General features: G+C 46.1%; 1 protein-coding gene across 1 annotated transcript; it reads left to right on the top strand.

The window, feature by feature from the left end:
• Positions 1–149: 149 nt before the first annotated feature.
• FOXO4 (forkhead box O4) lies at positions 150–21,444 on the top strand. Its single transcript, XM_054289749.1, has 3 exons — positions 150–533; positions 10,766–11,998; positions 16,182–21,444. Exons 1-2 carry the CDS (start codon positions 150–152, stop codon positions 11,978–11,980), a joined length of 1,599 nt encoding a protein of 532 aa, XP_054145724.1. The 3' UTR covers positions 11,981–11,998; positions 16,182–21,444.
• Positions 21,445–21,817: the final 373 nt, after the last annotated feature.

Here is a 21,817-nt window from a genome sequence, read left to right as displayed (position 1 = left end):
GGACTACTGCTCCCGGCGTGCCCCGCGCGCGCAGGCGCGGGGAGCAGCGCTGCTCCCTGGTAAACAGAGCGGCGCGGCGGCGGCAGCGGGCCCGGGGCGCACAAAGGGGTGGCGGGCCCGGCACTCCCGGCGGGGCCGAGGCGTCGCCCATGGCGGAGCCGGCTGGGGCCGCGGCGTCGCCGGACATCGACCCTGACTTTGAGCCACAGAGCCGCCCGCGCTCCTGCACCTGGCCGTTGCCGCGGCCCGAGGCGGAGACGGGCGGCGCGGCTGGCGCGGCGGAGGAGGGCGCGGGCGGCGCGGCGGCGGGGCCCGGCCGGGCCGAGGGGGCGCGGGCGGGCGGCGCGGCGGCGCGGAAGGGCGGCTCCCGGCGCAATGCCTGGGGCAGCCAGTCCTACGCCGAGCTCATCAGCCAGGCTATCGAGAGCGCCCCCGAGAAGCGGCTCACGCTGGCGCAGATCTACGAGTGGATGGTGCGCTCCGTGCCCTACTTCAAGGACAAGGGTGACAGCAACAGCTCCGCCGGCTGGAAGGTGCGTGACGGGGGGACCGGCCTCGTGTGCCCGGGCCGGGCCGGGCGAGGAGAGGCTGCGGAGGCGCCTCCCCGGTGCCCCGGCCAGCCCCGCCGCCCGCTCCGTGCTCACCTGTTGCTGCTGCTGGGCTGCACTCGGGGCCGCGGTGCCCACACTGCGGAGCCTGGGCTGAAGGCTCGGCTGAAAGCTCCGGGGTCTCAGACCCAGCCCAAGCATCGGCTCTGTGCAGCCGGAGCAGCTGCTGGGCTGGTTGTGGCATCACCCTGCGAGGCTGCCCCTTGCGCTCTCTGCGTTTAGAAACTTTTCCAGCAGAGAAGGGACGCATTTAACCGGCTGTGTCCGAGTTTCTGTGCAGGGTAGAGCCTCGGCTGGAGGGTTTTTAATCGCAAGGCCGCAGTTCTCTGTCACGTGGTTGTTAAAGCTCAGTATAAATAACTGTGTCATAGCAGGCGTGCTTGGCTTTCAAGGAGGGCTCTTGAAAAAGCGTCCTGTTTCCAGGAACGTGCTGGGGGCCTCTGCTGGAGTTTGGAAAAGGGAAAGCAATATTTTGCTCTAAAGGCTCAGCAGTGTCTTGTCTCATTCTGGAAATAGGTGTGTGCGGGGCTCTGTTAAAAGAGCTCCAGACTGTTTCAGTTCTGCCTGTGGTGACCTTGTGCTCCCTTATCTTTAGTCTAAAGAGTTCCAGCAAAGAGAAAGGGAAATGTGAGAGCTGGCTTGCAAAATAGCCCCTCAGCCTGTCCTGATGTATCAGAGCGGATGCCATGGAGACTGGACTCTGAAGAGTGTGATCTGTTGCTCTCTCACCACAGACTGGAATTACACTCTTGTTTGCAGTATTTATTAGCAGTTCATCCATGCTGCAGTTCTGCAGGAGGTTCAGCCAGCACGGTTTGGGGCTTTGGGCTTCCGTGACTCCAGCCACGTGTTCCAGTTGTCTGACTGAGCAGTAGGTGAGGACAGAGAGTTAATTTCAGACAGTAAATAAATAAATAAACGTCAGTTTCTGGTACGTTGCTTTCAGCCGGCTCGGCTCTCTGAAGTGGCACACCACGTGGTGGTGTGAGTGCAAACATTTGCTCGAGAGGGTAGAAACACGGTTAGAGGGATTCAGCTGTCACAGCTTGGGCCGGCACACGTCAATACAAAACTTTTCACCTTTCCATTTATCACTCATTGACAGTTCCTAGAGAGTGCATCTGGTTTAACTAATATGGATTGTTCTCTGTTACTTGTATGTGTAGCTTGGATTCTGTATACTACATTCTGATTTGGGACAGTGCTTGGGTTTTGGTATTTTTAGTGGAAGATAGTTTTTGTTTCCTCAGGCTAGGGCTGCTCTCCTGGTCCTGCTGCTCTGTATGTAGTCGTGTTAATTTAACAGAACTGGTGCATTTTCTTGTCAGGAATATGTCTGAGTATCTGTTGGGCAGCAGTGCTTGAGATTAAAGCTCATTGTGCTTTCTGAGATGCTCCCAGGTACTGTGGTGAAGGTGGAATATAGTGGGATGTCCTGCTGGACTGGATGCTGGAATAAGTACACTTCTGGCTTAATCCACTATGGCTGTTCTTTTGTTATATCCATTCACATATAATGGGACCATCAGCCATTGGTGTTACTCTGTGTTTTAATAATGTGTCACTTTTGGGCCATGTACCAGTAGATTTAAATTCCAGAATTTCACTTTGAGAATTTGTGCATACACAAGAGTGAGATTCCTGGTCAGATGCTGTTGTAGCTTTCCTGTAATTGACTTTTTAGTGTGGTTTTTCAGCCTGGGAACAGGATAATTCTGGCTTTAGAAGGAGTAGAAAAAGAAACTTTTTGCCAAGAAAGATGAGGGCAGGCAGAACAACAACAACTGTGGTGGGAATCGGCCTGTCTTATGATTAGGGCAGTTTAAAGCTCTTTATTTAACCAGCAAACAGAAAATCATGATAGAAATACAATACATTTTCCTTCCTGCTCACTCACAAAATCCTGTTGGCAGAGCTTGGCAGGATGTGTGACCATGGAACTTACTTTTAGTCTTTCTTTCTGTTAACTCACAGTTACATGGGTTTGCAAGAGGTTTGTTTGTTTTACTGACCTTTGTTTGCATTCAGATCCCTTAAGTGAAGGGAGGTCAGACATTTACAGTGTTACAGACGGGGACTCAGTCAAGTCAGTTCAATTTGACTTTTGTGGACTTGGAGCAAAATTAATAGGTGCATATTTAAGACAAACTGGATAAACAAAAGATGCCTCTTCACTTGAGGAATGGACCTGTCTGGGTATTTTTTGTTTTATTCTTATTATTTTTAGAGCTGTGAAGCTCTGTTTGCATGTTTTGGGGGTTTTTAATCTGTAAAGTAAAGGAAAAACTTCTTGAGTTATCTTAGTGATTTCTCAGTTTTGAGGTGAATGATTTTACATAAAGGAAATAAATGTGAAGCTGCTGTTAAAGGTAGCTGTAGCATTTTGATGCCTGTTAAGATGGTGGTACAGCTCTAAAGCTCTGGCATTTCTGTCTCATTTGGACAGAGCCAAACGGATAATACACTTTATTTTTATATAGTGCAGTTTAACAGAGAATTTAGATTAAGTAATTAAAAACAATATGTCTTTAAAAACTCTTAATCTACTTTAGTTAATATAAACTCCATAAACTCATTGTTGTTTCATAATTAATTTAGCCTGTCCTGCTCCACTACACAATTGGGGGAAGTGCAGCTGTTGCAGCCTGCCAGGGTGTGACCTCCATGAATTCCGGAAGGATCTGTGTTTTCGAGGAAGATGGAGTTGGCTGTTCCTGAAGTGCTTCAAGCACCTTGTAAAGGACACATTTGCAGTGTGTGCAGCCTGTCCTCTCCCTGCAGGAGTTCAGCTGAAGTTGAGAATTAACCAGCCTGCAAGGCACAAGTGTCCTTGTAGGGGGTGTTTGGGGCTTCTTCATAATCGTTCCCTGGGTGCTCTGCAGGATAGTCTGGGTATCCCTGGGTAAGAGGGTCATTCCTTTTGGTTTTGAGATTACTTGCAAGGGGAAGGTGTTGAGGGTTTGGGGTAAAGAGCAGAAACCCTGCAGAGAAGCAGTTTGCACTGGTTGTTACATCCATATGTACAAGCAAATTTGGCACAGTGAGGAACAAGGAGGACTCATCTTTCTTAGTGAAACAAATTGTGTATTCTCCCCAGGCTCTTGTCTTTTGCTTTGTAGGAAGAGAATAAACTTTAAAGCCATCCTTTTCACCCTCCAAAAGTATGTCACTGAAACAAAAATCAGATGTCACCGATGTATCTATGTATGCAACACAAAGAACAAATTATTCTGCACTATTACACTAATTATGGGAACCTGATGTCACACCTCTGCATCCTGGTGCTCCCTATTTATTTCAAATGTGTGCATGGATATACACAACATATGTACCTTCATACACATATATATGTATTGTGTGTATGTGTATATATATATTTATATATATATATATATGCAACAGCTCAAGGAGCTGTATTATGAATTAAAAATTACCAAGTGTTCTGTTTATCTAAAACAGATGTCTACTCTTAATCTTTGTTCAAGTGGGCAGCATTTCCTGAAAAGCCTTCCATTCCAGCCTTGTGGTTGATATTAAATGTTGACCAGCTGGATCAGGAGACCTGGCTGAGGGCTCAGTCACAGTCAGGCACTTCACTGGCTTTCAGTGCTGGCCCTGACAGTCCCCAGGCTCTCCCAGAGCTGTGGCTGTCTGATCCCCTGGCAGAGCATGTGCAGAGCTCCCTCAGGTTGGAGCAACTGCTCATCCTGTGGCCCTCTGAAGCTCCTCCATGAAAGAGAATAGACCAGCAGACAAAAGGAGCCCTGTCCATCTTCTTTACTATTTCTGCTGTGCTGCAGCTGGTAGATTCTGCCAGGCTATCTTTATGCCTTGCAAATAAATTCTAGTTCAGTAGACACAAAATCATGTGAACACTAGTTTTGGCAAAGTTGAGAAGTTTATTGGTGTGCTGACTATCAGTCAGACAACTTTTTTGGTTTTTTCTGAAGTCAGATCTGCAAATAAGCAATGATAAGTTCCTAAAATAGGCCCTTTTGCTGTTTCTTTATAGCTACTGGTGTGTCCCTGTATCCTTTAAGATTATTTATTTTTGCTCAGATTTGTCAAAACCTTAGGTTCTTAACTTAACCACTAAGGGGCCAAATCATTATCAGGACAATCTGCTTTAATTTCACTAAGAAATCCATTACCTGGACAGGAACATCTGGTGGCATTGCTGGGCTTACTTTGACTTTTGGTAATGGTAATTGCACGATAATAGGATTACTGAATGGGTTGGGTTGGAGGAGACCTTGAAGATCATCTCATTCTGTGTCCCTGCTGTGGGCAGGAATGCCTTCTAACAGACCAGGTTTGCTTCAAGCCATGTCCAGCCTGGCCTTGGACACTTCCAGGGATGGGGCAGCCTGTGCCAGGGCCTCACCACCCTCACTGGGAAGAATTGCTTAATATCCAGTCTAAACCTGCTCTCAAGTTTGAAGCCATTCACCCTTGTCCTATCGCTCCTTGTAAACAATTCCTCTCCTGATTCCTTGTAGCCCCCCTTCATTTACTGAAAGGCTGCAGTGGTTTCAGAAGACATTCAGAATATTTCCCTGTGTTTCCTCACTGAGCCAAAACTGAATGGATGCCATAAACCAAAAGGATACATAAAACTTCAGCTCAGCATCGTGGCTCTGAGCAAGGTGTAATCCTGCCCAACCTTCATCCTGGTGCAGGTTTGTGAATAGGTGAGGCACAGGGTGGAGTCTGGGGGTGTCTGTGCTGCACAGAGCCACTGACCTCAGTCTGTGAAGAAAGGCTTTCTGTGACTGTGCTGAGAAAGCCTGTAGTGTTTATTCCTAAGTGCCTGAAAGGACACAATTCCCATTAAATCTTCTGACACTAAAAATGAAGAAATATTCTAAACTGAATTGGAATATTGATGTCATTGCTATCATCACTGGTACAGCATTTAAGTCCACCTGCTCTTGTGTGGTTTTGTAGGTGCTGCTCTCTGTTAGTTTTGGTTTATTTTGGTTTCTTAGAAGTTGCTGCCTTGCAAAGGGGAGGGAGGGTCTGGCTGTTTGAATCCTGTGTAGCTGAGGGTGGGGAGAAGCTGCTGGACTCCTGCCATTACCTCATGTGGTGTTAGTGATGTGCTTAGTGCTGGCTGCAGGGCCATGTTCCCTGTCCCAGCTGCTGGCAGCCCAACTGGCTTTCCTTAAAGCAGAGGGAAAATGAAAAACAAGCTAAATGAGGCTTGTTCAGATGCCATACTGAGGAGTCCCTGATGGAAGCCTAGTGAATACAAGTGGATGTTGTCCATTATCTTTCTCTTAACAGGGTATTTTACCTTTTAATCTCAGTAGTCCTTAAATGGTCTGGTGTGGGTGAGGTGGGAGGAAGGCAGCTGGGCATGGCAAGGTGTTGTGGGTGAGAGAATGGCTGAGTGCTGGGTGTGGAAAATGAGGCTGGTTGTAGTGCACAGAAGTAGGACAGTAGGGCACGTGTGGGGTCACCAGGTGTCCTGTATTCCAGGTGGAAGAAAACTGATGAGTACTCAGCTGTGAAGAGGGCCAACCATCACTGTGTAGCAACATACACTTAACCCTGCTTAAAGTGACACTAACAGGCCCTTCTTCTTCTAATGCATTGAAGAAGCATGAAATATGAGAATTTTTTTTTTTTATTTGAAGCCTTGTTGAGTGTGGTTGTTCCCCTCAAAAGTTGGGAAAAGCTCATTTTTTGGTGAAAATTCATCTACTTCATACAATGCCAGTTAAATTACTTGAAGATTTTGCTGCTACTCTTCCCTGCTCCTTGCCAGTTTTTTCTGGAAAGCTGCTGTGCTGAATGATTATTCCTTGCAGCACAGCTCAGTTTTCCAGGCAGTTCTCAGAGGAGGCTGTTCCTGGGCTGCTGGTATTACTTGTTCCAACAAGTTTCTTCTGCTCTATCTAATCCTAAACAGCTTTTGTTGTGTATGCCTGCCTGTCTTGTAAATCGCCTCAATCTTTGCTTTTTAGAGAGCTGTGATCTTCTTCTTCTGGCCTCCCACTGAAAGATTACAGAAAGGAAAATGTTCTTCCTAAGATAGAAATCCCTGTCTGCTGAGCTTGACGTCTGTGCTGTGTGTGTCTTCTGGAAGGGGATTGCTGGGGAAGTGTTTCAGCTCCCTGGCTCTGGAGCACTTGTTTACTTGCTGGTGCAAATCTCTGCAAGGAACTTTTTCCTGAAGCCTTTGGAGCCAAGTGGCTGAGACTGGCACTGGCAAATACAGCAGGCAGAGTGTTCTCCCCTTGCAGCCTCCCAAGAATGCCATGGCAAATGATAATTCAGCACAATTACAGGCCTGGCACTGGAACATGGCCCTGCACTGGGATGAGACCCAGTTCTTTGTATGCCTCCAAGGCAGTGAGAGTGTATTACAGGCAGCTGCAGTGATTGCATGTATTTTCTTTCTTTTTTTTTTTTTTTTTTTCCTTCTGTCACTCATCCTTTAGAGAGACTTTTTGTTAAGAAATCTGATACTCTGTGGTTTGTAGTTTAAAGTACATGATGTTTCCTGGGAGAATGGCCAGGAAAGGAAGGAAACCACTGTGTCTCCTGGAAGGGTAGCTGCTCTGTCTTGTCTTTCTGAGCTTAGCTTGTGCTTGGCCCTGAGTGCTCTGCTAGCCCAGGCTGTGCACCACTGCTGCAGGGATCAGCTCTGCTGGGCAGGGCACAAGAGCCTCCTTCTGCTCCTGTAAACTTGTTTTATGGTAGGGAACCTCAGCTGTACCTACAAAGCTGTACAGTCCCCTGGAAAGGTTGTCAGTGGCCTTTAGTCTGTATTCATTTCAGCTGAGCATTTTCCATGGTATCTGTGGCAGTTGCCCGTGAGGCTGACTGGGCAGGGCAGTGGCTTGGTTGTGCTACCAGCTCCTGTGGTAATTCCCTGATGTGAGACCAAAGCAGAGTTTGGTGCTGGGCAGGATCCACAGCAGCACTGATGTTGCTGCAGGGGCAGGCCTGTTTTGATGGTGAGAAGTGTTGCTGTCCTTTAACTGTGGCCAGGAGATTTTATCAAAGAAGAAGGCTTAATGTTCTGGTAACTAAGATTTAGGGAGTAGTTTGCATAAGCTCCTAGCCACACTTCTGTGGCTAGTCCATATATCCTAGTTTGAAGACACAGTGGTTATGACCCAGGCAATGGTCCACCCTTCAGTGTACAAGTTTGTCTCTAGCCAAACTTGATTTTTTTGCATACTATCTGTCCTTGATTTCAGACTGGTTTTGTCTGAATGTGGTTTGCAGGAATCATCTTTGATCTATGATGGATTTAGAGACACGGGCTGGCTTTTTTTTATGGCAATGCTTATCATGCAGCCATAAGTACCACTGTAAGATACCTAAATAAATAACAATATCCTCCCCTAAGTAGGGACTGAAGATGTTCCTAAGGATTTGAAGGATTCCTGCCTGCACCTCTTCCTTCAGGTCACGCTTCTCTATGATCAAAGAGTTGCAGAGTCAAGACCTGGTGTGTTTTGCAGATGCTTAAACCAACTGGGAGCCTCCCACGCTGCTGAAATTGAGCATCTAAAAAGTTAATGTCATCTGTGTGTTTCTGGTGTGGGTTGCTTAACATCGAGAAAGGAAATATGTCAGGGTTGCCCGGGTGACTGAACTCTGTCATTTCCTCTTCTGTCAGGTCTGACTTGCAGGTCTGTGATTATTGTAGCATCATTGATTTGTCCCTGGCTCTCTCAGTGAGATTGGAGGGTGCCCTCCATGTGTTGGGTGTATTGAATCACTAGCAGGTGCATTCAGGCTGCTGGGTGTGTGGGTTCAGTGGCGTTTGGGACACTCTGGGCTCCAACCAGCAGCCAAGCTGGGTCCTGCAGGTGAGTTAGGGCTCAGGGCTCTGTGCTGAGCTGCCTCCCACAGTGTGCAAGAGAGCTGCCAAGTGATAACTTAGGCCCTGCACTTTAGATAACAGCTAACCCTGTTGAAAGAAATGTTCTGGTTTTTTTCCTCTGCCTCCAACTACACGTTCTGTTCTCTTCAGTTTTCGGTGCTTGACCCCCACAGTGAGGTAGTTCAAAGAACAGAGATAAAAGGGGCAGGAAAAGTGGTTTCCAAGGAAGGATAAGGCTTCTTCTCATTTTGGTTTGCTCTCTGAACTGCTTATAGCGTCACAGATGCTTGTGTTACGGAAGGATGAGAGCTTGAAGATGAGGAAGGAAGGAGTGGTACAGCAATTATCTGTTTCTACAGCTTTGCCATTATGTCAGTTCAGCAGTAACATGTAAAATCACTTTGGGACTGTTTTATAAAAGGTACCAGGCTTCATTGTGCTCATGTGAATTCTATTCTTATTCCAAGATGTCTCATTTCAAGCTGCTTTTCAGCCAAAAATTAGCTACACAAATTGTCTCTTATGATACTCAAGATGCCATCATGAGTTCCCAGGCTACTTTCAGGAGAATAAATGAAGAATTAGTGACAACTTAGTGGTTCTTATTGCTGCAGCAGTGTGCATTCAAAGTTTTGCACATTTACCTGGGAAAAGGGATGGAATTCTTTGGAAATGAAAGCAGCAACCTTGCAGGAAACAGTGCACAGTCTGAATTTGCTTGTTTCAACACTTGAAGGAAAGGAAAGCTTTGTTTAGAGAAGATCCAGGCAGGACTGTTGTACAGCTATTACTGTGAACAGCTCAAGTAATAAAACTGTGTGAGGGCATTGACTGACACATGTTCCATCAGGCTCTGGCTCTGCAGTCACTCTCCAATTAAGAACATGTGTATTCTTTGATACCAGTTGCAGCAAGCAGCCAGTCTTCTCCAAATCCTCAACAGCCAAAGGTTAAAATGAAAGCTAAGCCAGGATGATTCTCAGATCTCCTTCAGTCTCCATAAAATCTTTCCACTTTGCCTGCATTGTTAATTTATCTGCGTCTGCTTTTTTCTAGGACAGTACTTTTGGTGAGGTGGCCAAAATTAGCATGGGGAGGACTTTTCCGAGAGGAAAAGGGTGGGGAGAGGGAAAGCAGCAGACAGGAAAGAACTGTGTTGAGAGTTGGTGGAAAAAGATGATAAAAGCACAGTTAATTTGTTCAGAATTAAAGGGAGTATGCATGAAAACTGAAGGTTGTTATATAACTTAGTTAATATGAAAAAGATGTTGTGCTTGGACCCCTGTTGTGTTTCCAGTGCAGCACCTTTTAATCATTTGTAATTGGGCCATCTGAAGAAATTAAGTGCAGATATCAAATAAATTCCTAGGCCTCAAGGGGAGTTTATGGAGGATCTGTTCAAACGATGAAATTGTTGCTTCCTGATTCTAAAATTCTGGGGAGTTTTTCAGCTGCAGGATGAAAATTGAGTTTGATGGTGGTGTGCAGACATGTTAGCTTGCAGTTTTCAGCAAAGCTAAAGCAAAAGGAGGGAGCTGGGAGAGGCAGGGAATGTGTGTCTTACCCAGCAGAAAGATGGGAGAGGCTAAAACTGGCATGTACTGTGTGGGAGTGCAGTATCCACTGAACATCTTACCCTGTCAGGAACATGCACCAAGGAAAGCACACAGCCTCCTTGCAGGGGGAGCCTGCCAGTCTCCAGGATTCTAGGACTCCTCTTCCTTGAAGTTTCTCTCCCATTTCTCCAGTTTTGGGGTGATGTTAATGGATGCACTGAATAGAAGTGTTTTGCCATTTCTCTTCACCCAGTCTGTTAGATTCACTGTTATGTTCTGCTTGAATCTGACTGAAAACCGGCCATATAAACGTTAAAAAAATTAGCCAGGTTTATGCTGGGTAAAGGGGTTGACAAAAGTGTGGGAACAGCAATAGCTTAAATTCAGGTAGGCTCATGTTGAAATTGCAGGTTGTATTTTAGAATTTGTTTACTTGCTCTGTGATATGTGTGATATACCTATTTTTTTGCAGATTCTGTATGGTCTTTAAAGTTCCTTTGTGTTAGTATTTTGCTAGCTGAAAGCTGCTAGTTGTCATGGTAGCTTCACCCTTTATATTGCAGTGAAACATGGCACTGCTTGCTATTGCTGCAAAGCATGTTCAGACAGAAATAGCAGGTTTTTATGGATAGCTTTTTGTTATAACTTTCTTCTCTGCATACTGTCTGAATGTGTTTAAGCTTGTGAGGTTTCTAAGTGGGAGGTGTGTCAATTGTCAGGTCCTCACATTTTGTGGGTTTTATTTCTTTTTTTTTCAGAACTCCATTCGACATAACCTGTCCCTGCACAGCAAGTTTATTAAAGTCCATAATGAAGCCACAGGGAAGAGCTCTTGGTGGATGCTCAATCCTGAGGGTGGCAAAAGTGGAAAAGCACCAAGGAGAAGAGCTGCCTCCATGGACAACAGCAGCAAACTTGCAAAAGTCAGAGGTAAAGCATCCAGGAAGAAGCCTCCTCTCCAGTCTGCTCCAGAATCCTCTGCTGACAGTCCTGGCTCTCAGTTTCCTAAGTGGCCTGGGAGCCCGTCCTCGAGAAGCACCGAGGACTCTGATGTGTGGAACACCTTCCGGCCTCGAACCAGTTCCAATGCAAGCACCATCAGTGCCAGGCTTTCTCCTATCCTGACAGAGCAGGATGACCTCCACGATGAAGAGCTGCTTCCTTCTCTCGTGTACTCCAGTGCATCCAGCAATGTTCCACCAACTGTGACCGAGGAGCTCGAGCTCATCGATGGCTTAAATTTGATGTCTCCCAGCTCATCTGTGCTGTCCACCCAGCAATCTGCCTCCAGTGGTCAGATCCAGAGAGATTCCAGCTTTTCCTTGCAGAGCCCAAATGCAGCTGGTCAGACTTTTGGCAACTCCCTGTTTAACCCCGTTGATATTTCACTGCAAAGTTCTGTCAGCCATTTCTCTGCCCCTCAGACCTTGGAAGCTCTTCTGACACCCAGCTCTCCGCCTCCAAGGGATGTTATGATGACTCAGGTGGATCCAGTTCTCCCACAGACTGGTAACAGGATGAGCAGCCGAACTCTTCTGCTTCTGGGTGGACAGGCTGCCCAGAGTAAGATGAGCTCAGGCAATCCACGAGGAAAGCCTGCAGAGCAGCAGGCAGAACCAGTCGGTGCCAGTGTTTTGCCATCAACGCTTCCCATAGTGACATCTCCTCAAAACACTGCCAGCATCACCAGTTTGAAGGCTCCAGTTTCTACAACAACTGCCCAGTCAGTCCAGCTGGGCAGTCCAGTGCTCCTTTCATCTGCCAGCCCTGCTCCCTTGGGATTGAACCAGGACAGGCTCCCCACTGACCTGGACATTGACATGTACATGGAGAACCTTGAATGTGATATGGATTACATAATCAACAGTGAACTCATGGATGGAGGACTGGACTTTAATTTTGAACCTATTCTGCCTACTCCCAGCTATCCCAGCACCTCACAGGCCTCCAACCATACCTGGGTACCAAGTTAACTTCAGGAGCACAAAAAGGTAGGTGTAGTTGTGTAAAATGCTACCAACAACCCTGTCTAGGATGGTTCCTTTGCCCAGCTCTGCAGCAGTTAAAGGAACCTTTTTGAAAGCATAGTAAAAAGCTTTTGGAAGGCTCATGTTCCCTTTTAGGAGGAGAAAAAGCTGTTTAAAGGTAGGTGGATTTAGCTTACTTACCAGGTAGTCAGCTCCTTTATGAAATAAAACAGCAACCTGAATGAAACTCCTGTTGTCTCCTGTCACCCAAGATGACTCCATCACAGGACATCAGGCAGTGCCTACAGCTCTACAGTTGACATGAGAGCATGTGCTGATTCCATAAATAAAGACATCCACCAGTACATACAGAATGGTTGAACTGAGCCAAGCACACACTGTGTTTCTACCCAGGTTATTATTATCCCTGCAGAATTCTCTAGGATGTGTAGTACAAAGCATGCCCATGCCATGGCTGTCTGTTTTGGTCTGTGTGTAGCAGGTCATGGTCACCCTTATCACACCTCCTGCCCTGCCCTTACCTGGGGTAGTGTCTGGAAAGTCAGGTAAGTTGGCTCACCAGCATTAACTACTCAATTGCTTCCCATTAGAATAGCAAACAGGAGTCTGCAGTGTGCATGGAGGTGGAAGGAAGAAGGATGTGTTAGTGCTGTCCCATGTACTGCAAAGCTGCCTCTTCAGCAATTTGTCATATTTGCACAAATAGTGTCAAGTTTTGCAAATAGTGTCTATGACAGCAAGACTTTAAAATATCTTATCTTTTGAGGCAGTGACACCCTGACTTGAAACACTTAAAGCAAAGGCAGTGGAAGAATTAGGGAACTGGAGCTGAAGGCCTGCTTCACACTGGGAACTCAGCTGATGGAAAGTGGACAGGCTGGAGCATAGACTGGATATTGGTTGGAAAGTGGAAGCCTTGCCAAGAATATTTCCTTTTTAGGAGGCAGATGTATTTGTTAGTGTTGCAAATTCAGTGCTAATACTGTCCAGCTGAGCAGGCAGAAGTGAGGGCAAACTGCAGATACTGTGTCATTCTGGGAAGCCCTTGAGCTTCAAAATCATGAGAACAGAAATTATCATCTTCTTGGCCTTATTACCCTTTCCTAGGCACCTGAGTCACTTGGAGGTGGTTTGGACCAGGTGACCTCTGTCAGTGCAGCCATTCTCTACAAGTGTCTTGGGTCCAGACAGAGTAAAATGCTGTCCTTTGAGCTGGTGTTACTTAAACTGTGTGAAGATATTGATGCATGACTATATATTGAGATTTTAAACACAATTTAACTCCCCCTTATTCCAAGTCACATTCCACTGCTTAGGGTGTGATTTTTTGGTAGTGTTCTTCTGTTTGTACCTAACCAATCTCTTTATTGTAGGGAGAGGAGGATTAGTCAAGCTTTTCTGTATTCTTATGGGACTTTTTATAGTGATGTGTGTTAACTGTGCATTTGCTGAATTACTGAGTGTCTTAATTTAAAGATCTTATCTTCAGGTGAGATACAGAAACTCAGTTTTGATTTCAAATTTTGGTTTCGAAATTGGGTTGACAAACTATGGTATCCTTCTGTGTTAGGACAGTTTGCAAGTTAGTGGCAGAGGCTTTTTGAGCAGTGTTTCCATTGGATATTGTTCTGAGCTTTTGTGTTGGTTTTGTTTGTTTGTTAAGGTTTGCTTTTTTGTCTTTATGCCATGCTAGCACAGGCCATTATATTTGTGGACTTTTCAGGGATGAAAAATTTTTCACAGAAGTGTTTTCTAAACATATGCAGGCTGTCCTGCACTCCTGGGCCAGGTAGACAAGGCCTCTCTTTAAAGCATACCAGGTATAGATTATTTTTTAAGAGTGTAAAGCAGAGAAGCTGAGGAATTATTTATCCAAGGGTAGGGTCTAGTACTGTTGAAAATGTGGATATAATGAAGTGCTTAAGAGGGAGAACAGGAGCTCTTAAAGCATGATTATGTTCTTGCTCCATTTTATATTCTATGTGAATTGCTTAATCAAAACAGAGGAGCTAGTAATGTTAAAACCCCTGGATTTTCTTTGTTCCACACATGATACTTTCTGGGAAATGTGCTGGCCATGAAGGAGTGAGATCTGGAGCAAGTTCTGAACCCCCATTGTGTTTGGGCAGAAAGCGTGGCTCCCACGTGCTCTGGTCACAGCCCTGCTGCCCCAGGAGGAGAGGCCACACCCTGCCAGTGTGCTTTGCTTGGAGCCTTTTATTCTGTCCTTAGATTTTGTTTGCCTTTTGCAAAGCTTTTCTGTTTTGCCTGTATCCTGGAGTCCATGGAGTGGGATGAGGGGGAGCTTTTTCCCCAAAGGAGAGCAAGTATTGTGCAAAAGGCTGCCCAGACAGAGAGGTGAATCAGGTTTCCAGCAAAGGGAGAGCAGGGCACATGTGGAGAGAAATAGGAATGTTCCTGGGAAAAAAGGCAGAATGTTTTCTAATGAGTTACAAAACCAAGTGAGCTGCAGACATCAGTGTCTGTGAGGAGGCCTAGACTGTCAGTTGTCCCTTACTGCAGTGAGTTCCTAGGATCCCTGTTTGGAAATCACTGTTCAGGGAAAGCTATGTATTGCTCTGGTGTGGCAGGCATTTTTCCTTTCATATCCTTTCTATTACTGTGCTTTTCTCTGTGTTAAACTCACATTGGCAAAAGCTATTCTTAAGTGATCACTAACATAAAGCTGTTCTGGATAGTTCCTGTGGGCCTAACTCGTGGCCTTCTGGGTCGGTTATGGGTATAATGCTGAGCAAAACCTGTTTATCAGTTAATCACAGTGATCACATTCTGATTTGAGCAGCCAGAATGAAAGGGAACTGGGGAAATATTTCTCTTTGTAGACAAGAGGATATCTGTAGGAAAGAGTACTTAGTCTTATCTGCAGCACTTAGGAAGATAGGAGCTAGTTGGTGTTACCCTTGGTGCTCAAAGCTCCCATGATTTTATCCTCTTCTTGCAAGTTAAATGCCAAAGAGCTTGTCCACAGCTTCACCAGGAGTCTGTTTGAACCCTGCCTGTGTTTCTTTGCATGGACATTAGAGATCAAACATTGAAACTTGGTCTCTACCCAGCACTGATACAGCACCCACAAACTGAGCTATTAGCCACAGAGGAAGACAGCATAGAAATAGAACTGCCTTTTTTGTGAAGTGCTATAGCTTTTGTCTCATTGGTGAGTGTAGAATCCATTTAGTCTTGTGGTGGATATTAGTTAATTATTTTTACTTATTCATTTAGACTCCCTGTGGCTTCAGAGTCTGGAGAACTCTTTCTTATCCCTTGCCCAGTTTGGTCTGGATTCATGCTTTTCTTGCTCTGTCGAATTCCCTTTGCTCCAAACATTGGATTTTTGTCTGACAGAACATAAATAAATAAAACCCTCATAAACTTTCAATTTCCCAAAGCAGCCCATTGCTCTGGCTTCTGTTTTAACTTACTGTCTTTTCTTGTTCAGGGCTGATTCCCTTTTGTAGTTTTTGGGGTTTTTTTTCCTTTTCACAGGTTTATTTCATGCACCCTGTTACTGAATGCAGCTGCTGGGATGCCCTACATTTATCTTGCTGTTTTGCCTTTCAAAGTGGATCATATACCTACAGTGGTGGTTTTATGTCAGTGTCCCAAGTCAGCTTAGACTTATTCCAAGGCTTGTTTCAATGAGTTGTGACAGCTTTATTGAGGTGAGGCAGAAGACCTGAGAAGAGATCTTCAGACATTTGGGGGACTGAGATATCTAAAAATGTTTAATTATTTGTAAGTAGAGACAGGATTTCTCTAAGTGGGTGAGCATAAACAGTTTGTGTGTGATCTTTAAAAGTCTCTTTTACAGTCTTTTCCCTACCAATTGATATTTGTGGTTGTTTAAGGTGAAGAGTAATTTTCCACTTTCCTGCAATGCCTCTAGTGTTAGCCAAGTCCTTCTTTAAACTTCCTTATCTTGCAGAGCCTTGTTGGTGCTGTCAGCTTACAGGAGGAATACTTACTGCTGACCTTTCTGTCTCAGTCATACTCTGAAGCTTGGAGCTGAGCAATTGCATCCTCCACTTGACTCTCTGTTGATCTCTGTTTCTTGTGGTCTGTTTGTTCTGTAGCGGCAGATTGGTAGTAATTAACTCCTTATCTGTGCATCCAGGATTCCCACTGAAGAGGAGCTCTAACCAGTCACTCTTATTTTTCTTCTTCCTAGTGTCCTTCAGGTTTTGAACATTGGGTTCTGACTTCACTTCCCACCCCAGCAGAGAAGAGAATGGAGCATGTTGGATTCAGTTTCCCTGCACACCATGCCTTGGGCAGAAAGGGCTGCCCATCTGGGAAGAAGGGGCAACCTGCATCTGGCTGCAACAGGAAGAGTTTAAAAATAATAATCCTGTTATGTGCCATGGCTCTTCCTACAAACCTGACCCTGCCTTGGACCACCTGGAGAAACCCATGTCCAGAGAGGAGCCCTGGTAAAAACCTGGGCCAGAAGCCTCTGTGCCAGGCAATAGTGTTTTCCTGTGTGATGAGTTGGGTTTGCTGGAGGAATCTCTCACTGGCTGTTCCTCTCTCTGCTCCAGCAGAAAGTCTCCCAGTGCCTCGGACTGGTGGAGGGCTGGCTCTGCTCTCGCTTGGCTTGCCTCATGGGGCAAAGTAGTTGGACTTTGTGATTAAGCCACCAGATGTGCACTTGGTATCCCACAGAGGAATTGGTGGGAGCTGGTTGGTAGAAGGCCTGTGGGAGGAGGGTGTGCTGTTTCAGGGGGTGCTTTCAGTGTGCCCATCACTGGAGCATCCATCATTGTTCTGCAGGGAAGGGTGGTTCTCGTGGTGTAGAAGGCTTCCAGCTGTCCCCCTGGGTGGAACAGGAGGACACTGAGTTTTTCACTGTGCCAACTGGGCCCCATTGAATCAGAAGCATGTTTTGAGAAGTCCCTATGCTGTTCTCAGCACTTTCCTGATACACCAGGCTGCTGTAAAATAAGCACAGGTGCTAGTAGCTGCTTTCTGGGACATAAAAACCATTGTTTTGGGTTTGTTTTTGATCTGTCTTGCTACAGCAGCAAAATGGAAAGCCTGGGTGTGGCCTTAACAGAGCCCTGGTTGCTTTTCAGAAGGGCATTTTCTATAGATGAAATATTTTTTTACTAATCTGGGAACTTTCTACAGTGAACATGAAGCCAATGTAATGTGTGTCCCTATTATGCATCTCTCTGTCTGAGAAGGCAACAGTGACAGACTCTTTTTCAGAGCTGTATTAGGAACAAACACATCTGATGTTTGATGATGTATATGATTGAGGGGAAGAAATTGGCAGGTCCCCGTGGTTTCAAACCACTGTGGGGAAGAGTTGTACATTATTGTAATCTATATGTAAAAGTAGGTGCAAATTACATAGAAGCTTTTCTAAACCTTTTTAAATATATATTATATATTTTAATTGAAAAACGAGATTATTGGATAAAAAAGAAACAAAACAAATTTGCTGCATCTGTCCCCTTCATACCTGATAACACTACAGTATGGGAGGGGGCAGCCTAAGGCATTTTGGGCCAAGAAGCTGAAAATGATGTTGGGAAAGTGGGAAGGACACAGCAGTGTGACTGGAGAATGGCTGCTCTCCCCAGAAGAGGCAGAGGGAAGGTGCCTGGCAGGGCTTCCAGCCACAGCTGCTCAGGCTGGGCATTCCTGCCAAGCCAAGGGCACAATGGAGGGAATGCTAATCATTAACAGTGCTGTTCTCAGCTAATCCCTGAGTAGCTGCCTGCAGCTGATCCACAGGACACATTCCCTGGTCTGCTGAGGAGATGGTGTGGACTGGATAGTGCCAGATCTGCTGACACTCTGCGTGGCCCTTACCGAGGGCATGGTCACTTGGGTTTGGTAGCTCACTTTGGTTTCCGAGGGGTTTTGTTTTCTTGCTGAAGCTTCTGCTACTGCTGGGGAACTTGAAGCCTGTAGGCTTACCCTCAGGGGTCCACCTGGGATCCTGCTCTGTTTCCATATTTTTGCAGAACAGAAATTAGGGGTCAGAAGATAAATTCAGAGCATTAATGGCATGTTCCTATCACTGTTTTGGTGTTTGCAGTGGCAGGATCTGTGGGAGACATGATGCTTTCATGGTGTTCTAGTAGACTTGATCTGGCAGAAAGATTCTCCAGTCCTTTTTGAAGGTGGCTTCAGTTCAGAAAGTTTGTATTATGCAGTGCAGTGAGCCACAAGGTTTCACCAGCTTGTCTGCTCTGTTTTCATTTTAATCTGAGTGGAGATTGGAGATGGAGTGATTGCCTGGTTACCTCCAACAAGGAGTCTTCAAAAGTCTTATCTACAGCGTGCTATGCCATCAAAGCCTTGAATAGTTTGATAACCTTTGTTTTGAAGGCTGCCTTCATGGCAGACCTCCCAGTATTTCAGATTTGCCCACAATCTACATGTCTGGCCACACCTCGTTGTAACAAATAAACAAAAAGGCAGTTCCTAAGCTGGGATCCCAGAATTTGTACACTTGAAGCATAGATGAACATTCTCACTAGAGTTAATTCATTACACAAGTGGATAGATGCCCTTTCACAACACTTGATGGCACGTGCCACACGTGAGAATCAGCCACTCTGAGCTCAGTGAGCAGACTGGAGAGATTTATGTTGTTTGGCACAGAATATGCTGCCTTGTTAGCTTGGGTCCTGAAGGAAACTTGATCCATGATGTACAGGGCAGGTTGAATGGCTGCCCAGGATTCACAGCCATGTATCAAAGGACAAGACACCAGTAAGTGTGGTCGTGTTAAATGCGAGTCTTGGCTCATTTCCCATGAAAATAGAACCCAAAGCAATAGAAGAGACAGTATTAATAACCAGTGCTTCAGACCACCTGTGAGCTGTTTCAGGCTGGGTTGGTCTGTGGGAAAGAGATGCTGTCTTCAGGCTGTTGCAGAGTGTCCCTTAACTGTGACAGCCCTGGGAGCTGGCCTGATCCCTGTCTGCAGAGAGCCTGGCCCTGAGCTCCCAGGTACCACCCCAGGGAGATTGGCACAATCTCAGCTGGTTCATGTCCTTGAGCTGATCCTGCTGCAGGAGGTGAAACCCAGGATTCATCATGGTTACTGCTCTGGTGTGAGTTCAGACAAGACCCTTTGAGTAAGGAATACAGCACATACCTATTTTTTTCCCATATTCCCCTGGCCATACTGGTGGAGATAACACTGGAGATAGGGGCACCTGTGGCTGGAGTCCTGCTGTACCAGGGTCCTGGCAGTGACATTTCTGCCTTGCAGCAGTCTGTACAGGTGATTTGTGTCTCCTCAACACAGCAGGAGCTGTCAGTGGTTGAAGAAGCTTGAGAGTGCCCCAGTGCTGAGAATGGTGTTCAGAAGACTCGTGGAGTGCTCAATAAACCGTGAATGTAATGCTGCAGGCTCAAGCAAGCAATTTAACTCCTTTTTTGTATGTTTAGCAGGATAGCTTGTATTGTGGGCACAGAGGGCAGGGATGCAGAGAATTTGGGAGTTCTACAGACACTTCATTTTCATGAACCTTGAGCTGTTTTAGCCTGAGATGCTTCCTCATAGGACACAGGAGACTCTGAAGTTCCTGAACTGCTGCTTGCAGACAGGCTGTACCTGGCAGGGGGTTGCTCAATACTTGTCCAGTTTTTTGTATTCTTGCCCAAAGCATTTGCTACTTGCTGCTGCTGGAGCCCAGGTCATGTCTTGGTGGCTCTCCATGCTGCATTAGCACCACAGGCCCCATACTTTGGGTTAGTTTTTGCTCTAATGAAGGATTGGGGATTTGGGGAGCAGCTGTGAGTGGGGTGAGAAGGGAAGGGGCCAGTGACATGGGGAGTGGTGCTCCTGGGTAAGTGCCTGAGGGGAGTGGGCAGGGGACTCTTGGCACAAAGCATTCCTTTATGCTGTGTTCCTTGTCCTCCCTGAGCTCAGGCAACAAATTTCTCCATCTTCAGAGGATCAAATGCCATCTTACACAGCATTGAAGCCACCATGCAGCTCAGGGCCACTAAGGATTCAGGTAACCAAGCCCATAGAGCTTAGTAGGAGGCAGACTTGTTGCTTTTATTTACACTTGGGTTTAGCAAATTGCTTGAACTTTCTTTATAATTTAAGCATATTTTACTTCCAAGCATGTACTTCCAGCTTCATGTGAGAGCTTGGAAAATTGGAAGCTTCTGGGAGCCCTTAATTTTCCTTGCTGCTGTGTCTAAAATCATGTCATCCCTATCCTGTGCTGCTTTAAAAACAGCAGTCAGATCATCCTGATGAGAGGAATGGAGCATTCCAGAGCCTGGGTGTATTCATAAACAAGAGTCATAATAGAAGCAAGTAGCACTAATCAGCTTTTCCAAAAGAAATGCCTAGAAAGCTTTTATGTAGATAAGAATTTGTTAATTTTCTTACTTAGCTGCTTATTTATAGCCACATTCAAATGCTTCAGGGCTAGCCTTGCTCCAGGATTGAGTAACCTGTGTCTGGTGCCATGGGTAGGAGTGCCTTGGGAGTGGTGTCCTGGACTGTCACCAAAATGTGAAAGTTTGGATCCATTATTAAAAAAAAAAAAAAAAAGAAACCCAAAGCAAATCAATCAACTCTGGGACATGAACATCAACAGGGAATAGCTTAGGGCTTGCCTCAGTTGCATGTGTAATGAAAAACATGTTCTAATTAATGTGGGGAAAAGCAAGCAAGAGGTGACTTCTGAAGCCTGAAAGATGTGTCTGTGTGAAGGCTTGGAGCATGAGCTAACCCATCACCACACTCACCTGACCTTCAGGAAAGGGATCCCCTCTCTTCACTAGCCTGTGTGTCTTTGCCTGCACCTGATGTGTCTGTAGCTGATGGAGAGCAGTATCTGATGGAACCAAACTCACTCCTGATGCTGTGGTGTACAGCAGGGAGAAGAGGCAGCAGAGGCTGAAGGTGTAAGAGCTGACAGTGTTGCATTTATGGTTCTTTGGCTGAGGCAGTGTTATGGTGTGTGGTAGAAGGGGATGTTCTGGGACACAAAAATAGCCCTTGTTGCTTTTCAGAAGGGCAGTGGTGTGGGACTGGTGCTGTGGGGGTCCCCAGGGTGTCCTGAGAGGTTTGGCTCAGTGGAAGACAGGTTACTTGTCCTGAAAGCAGCCACCTTATACAGCACTGGGGTGGTTCTGTGAAATGGTGCTTCCAGCACAGTGGAGTCTTCACCTGGTGCAATCCCAGGAAAGGTTTCTGCATTGCTAGCACAGATGTCTGCTGCACACAGGGCACCACTACCTGACACACTTTCCACCACATCCCCTGTGCACTCTTCCACCCGTTTCTCACAATAATTTTTTTTTTAAATAAACCTCTGCTTTTGTTTGCTCTCTGTAGCAGTGTAACTTCTGAACCGTTACAGGCTTTGTTACCATCTGTGCTAGCAAGACTGTAGAATGTGCTAGACTAGGGGGGAATGTTTGAAAAATAAAAACCTGTAATCCTCTGCTCTGTGTCTCATCCAGTTTGTTCTGTTCTCATGGCAAGGGCCAGCTATTTCTCCTTGCCCTTGTCTTCTTTCCCCTGCCATCCTCACCTGCCGGGGTCCCCCTCAGTGGAATGCCCCTTAGCTGGCCAGAGGCAGAAGGGTTGCAGTGTGACACCCACAGAGTCTCTGCTGTGCCCTGCAGTGTGTGGAGCCCCTTGTTACAACTTGCTGGCAGTGCATGGGGATCCGTGGGGTGCCAAGCCCTAAAACCGACCCTGGGGAGTTGTAAATCCTGCAGGACTAGTCTAGAGTTGTTTCAGTCCCTTAATTTCTTGCCTTTCTAGACCTCAGTGCTAAAGGTGACTGTTTTGTATAACTGCATTCAGATATC

This window comes from Melozone crissalis, unplaced genomic scaffold (assembly GCF_028551555.1).
Source record: "Melozone crissalis strain CALT ecotype California unplaced genomic scaffold, PUWL_Pcris_2 ptg000068l_1, whole genome shotgun sequence".
Classification (NCBI taxonomy): domain Eukaryota; kingdom Metazoa; phylum Chordata; class Aves; order Passeriformes; family Passerellidae; genus Melozone; species Melozone crissalis.
The sequence above is the reverse complement of the archived record's forward strand: the minus strand, read 5'-3'. Positions and strand labels throughout refer to the sequence as shown.

What these genes read in the sequence shown, in the direction of transcription:
- FOXO4 (XM_054289749.1), top strand. Translation starts at nt 150, where the DNA reads ATGGCGGAGCCGGCTGGGGCCGCGGCGTCGCCGGACATCGACCCTGAC. An exon ending in ACAGCTCCGCCGGCTGGAAG is followed by an intron (nt 534 to 10,765) that starts GTGCGTGACGGG and finishes TTTTTTTTTCAG; the next exon opens with AACTCCATTCGACATAACCT.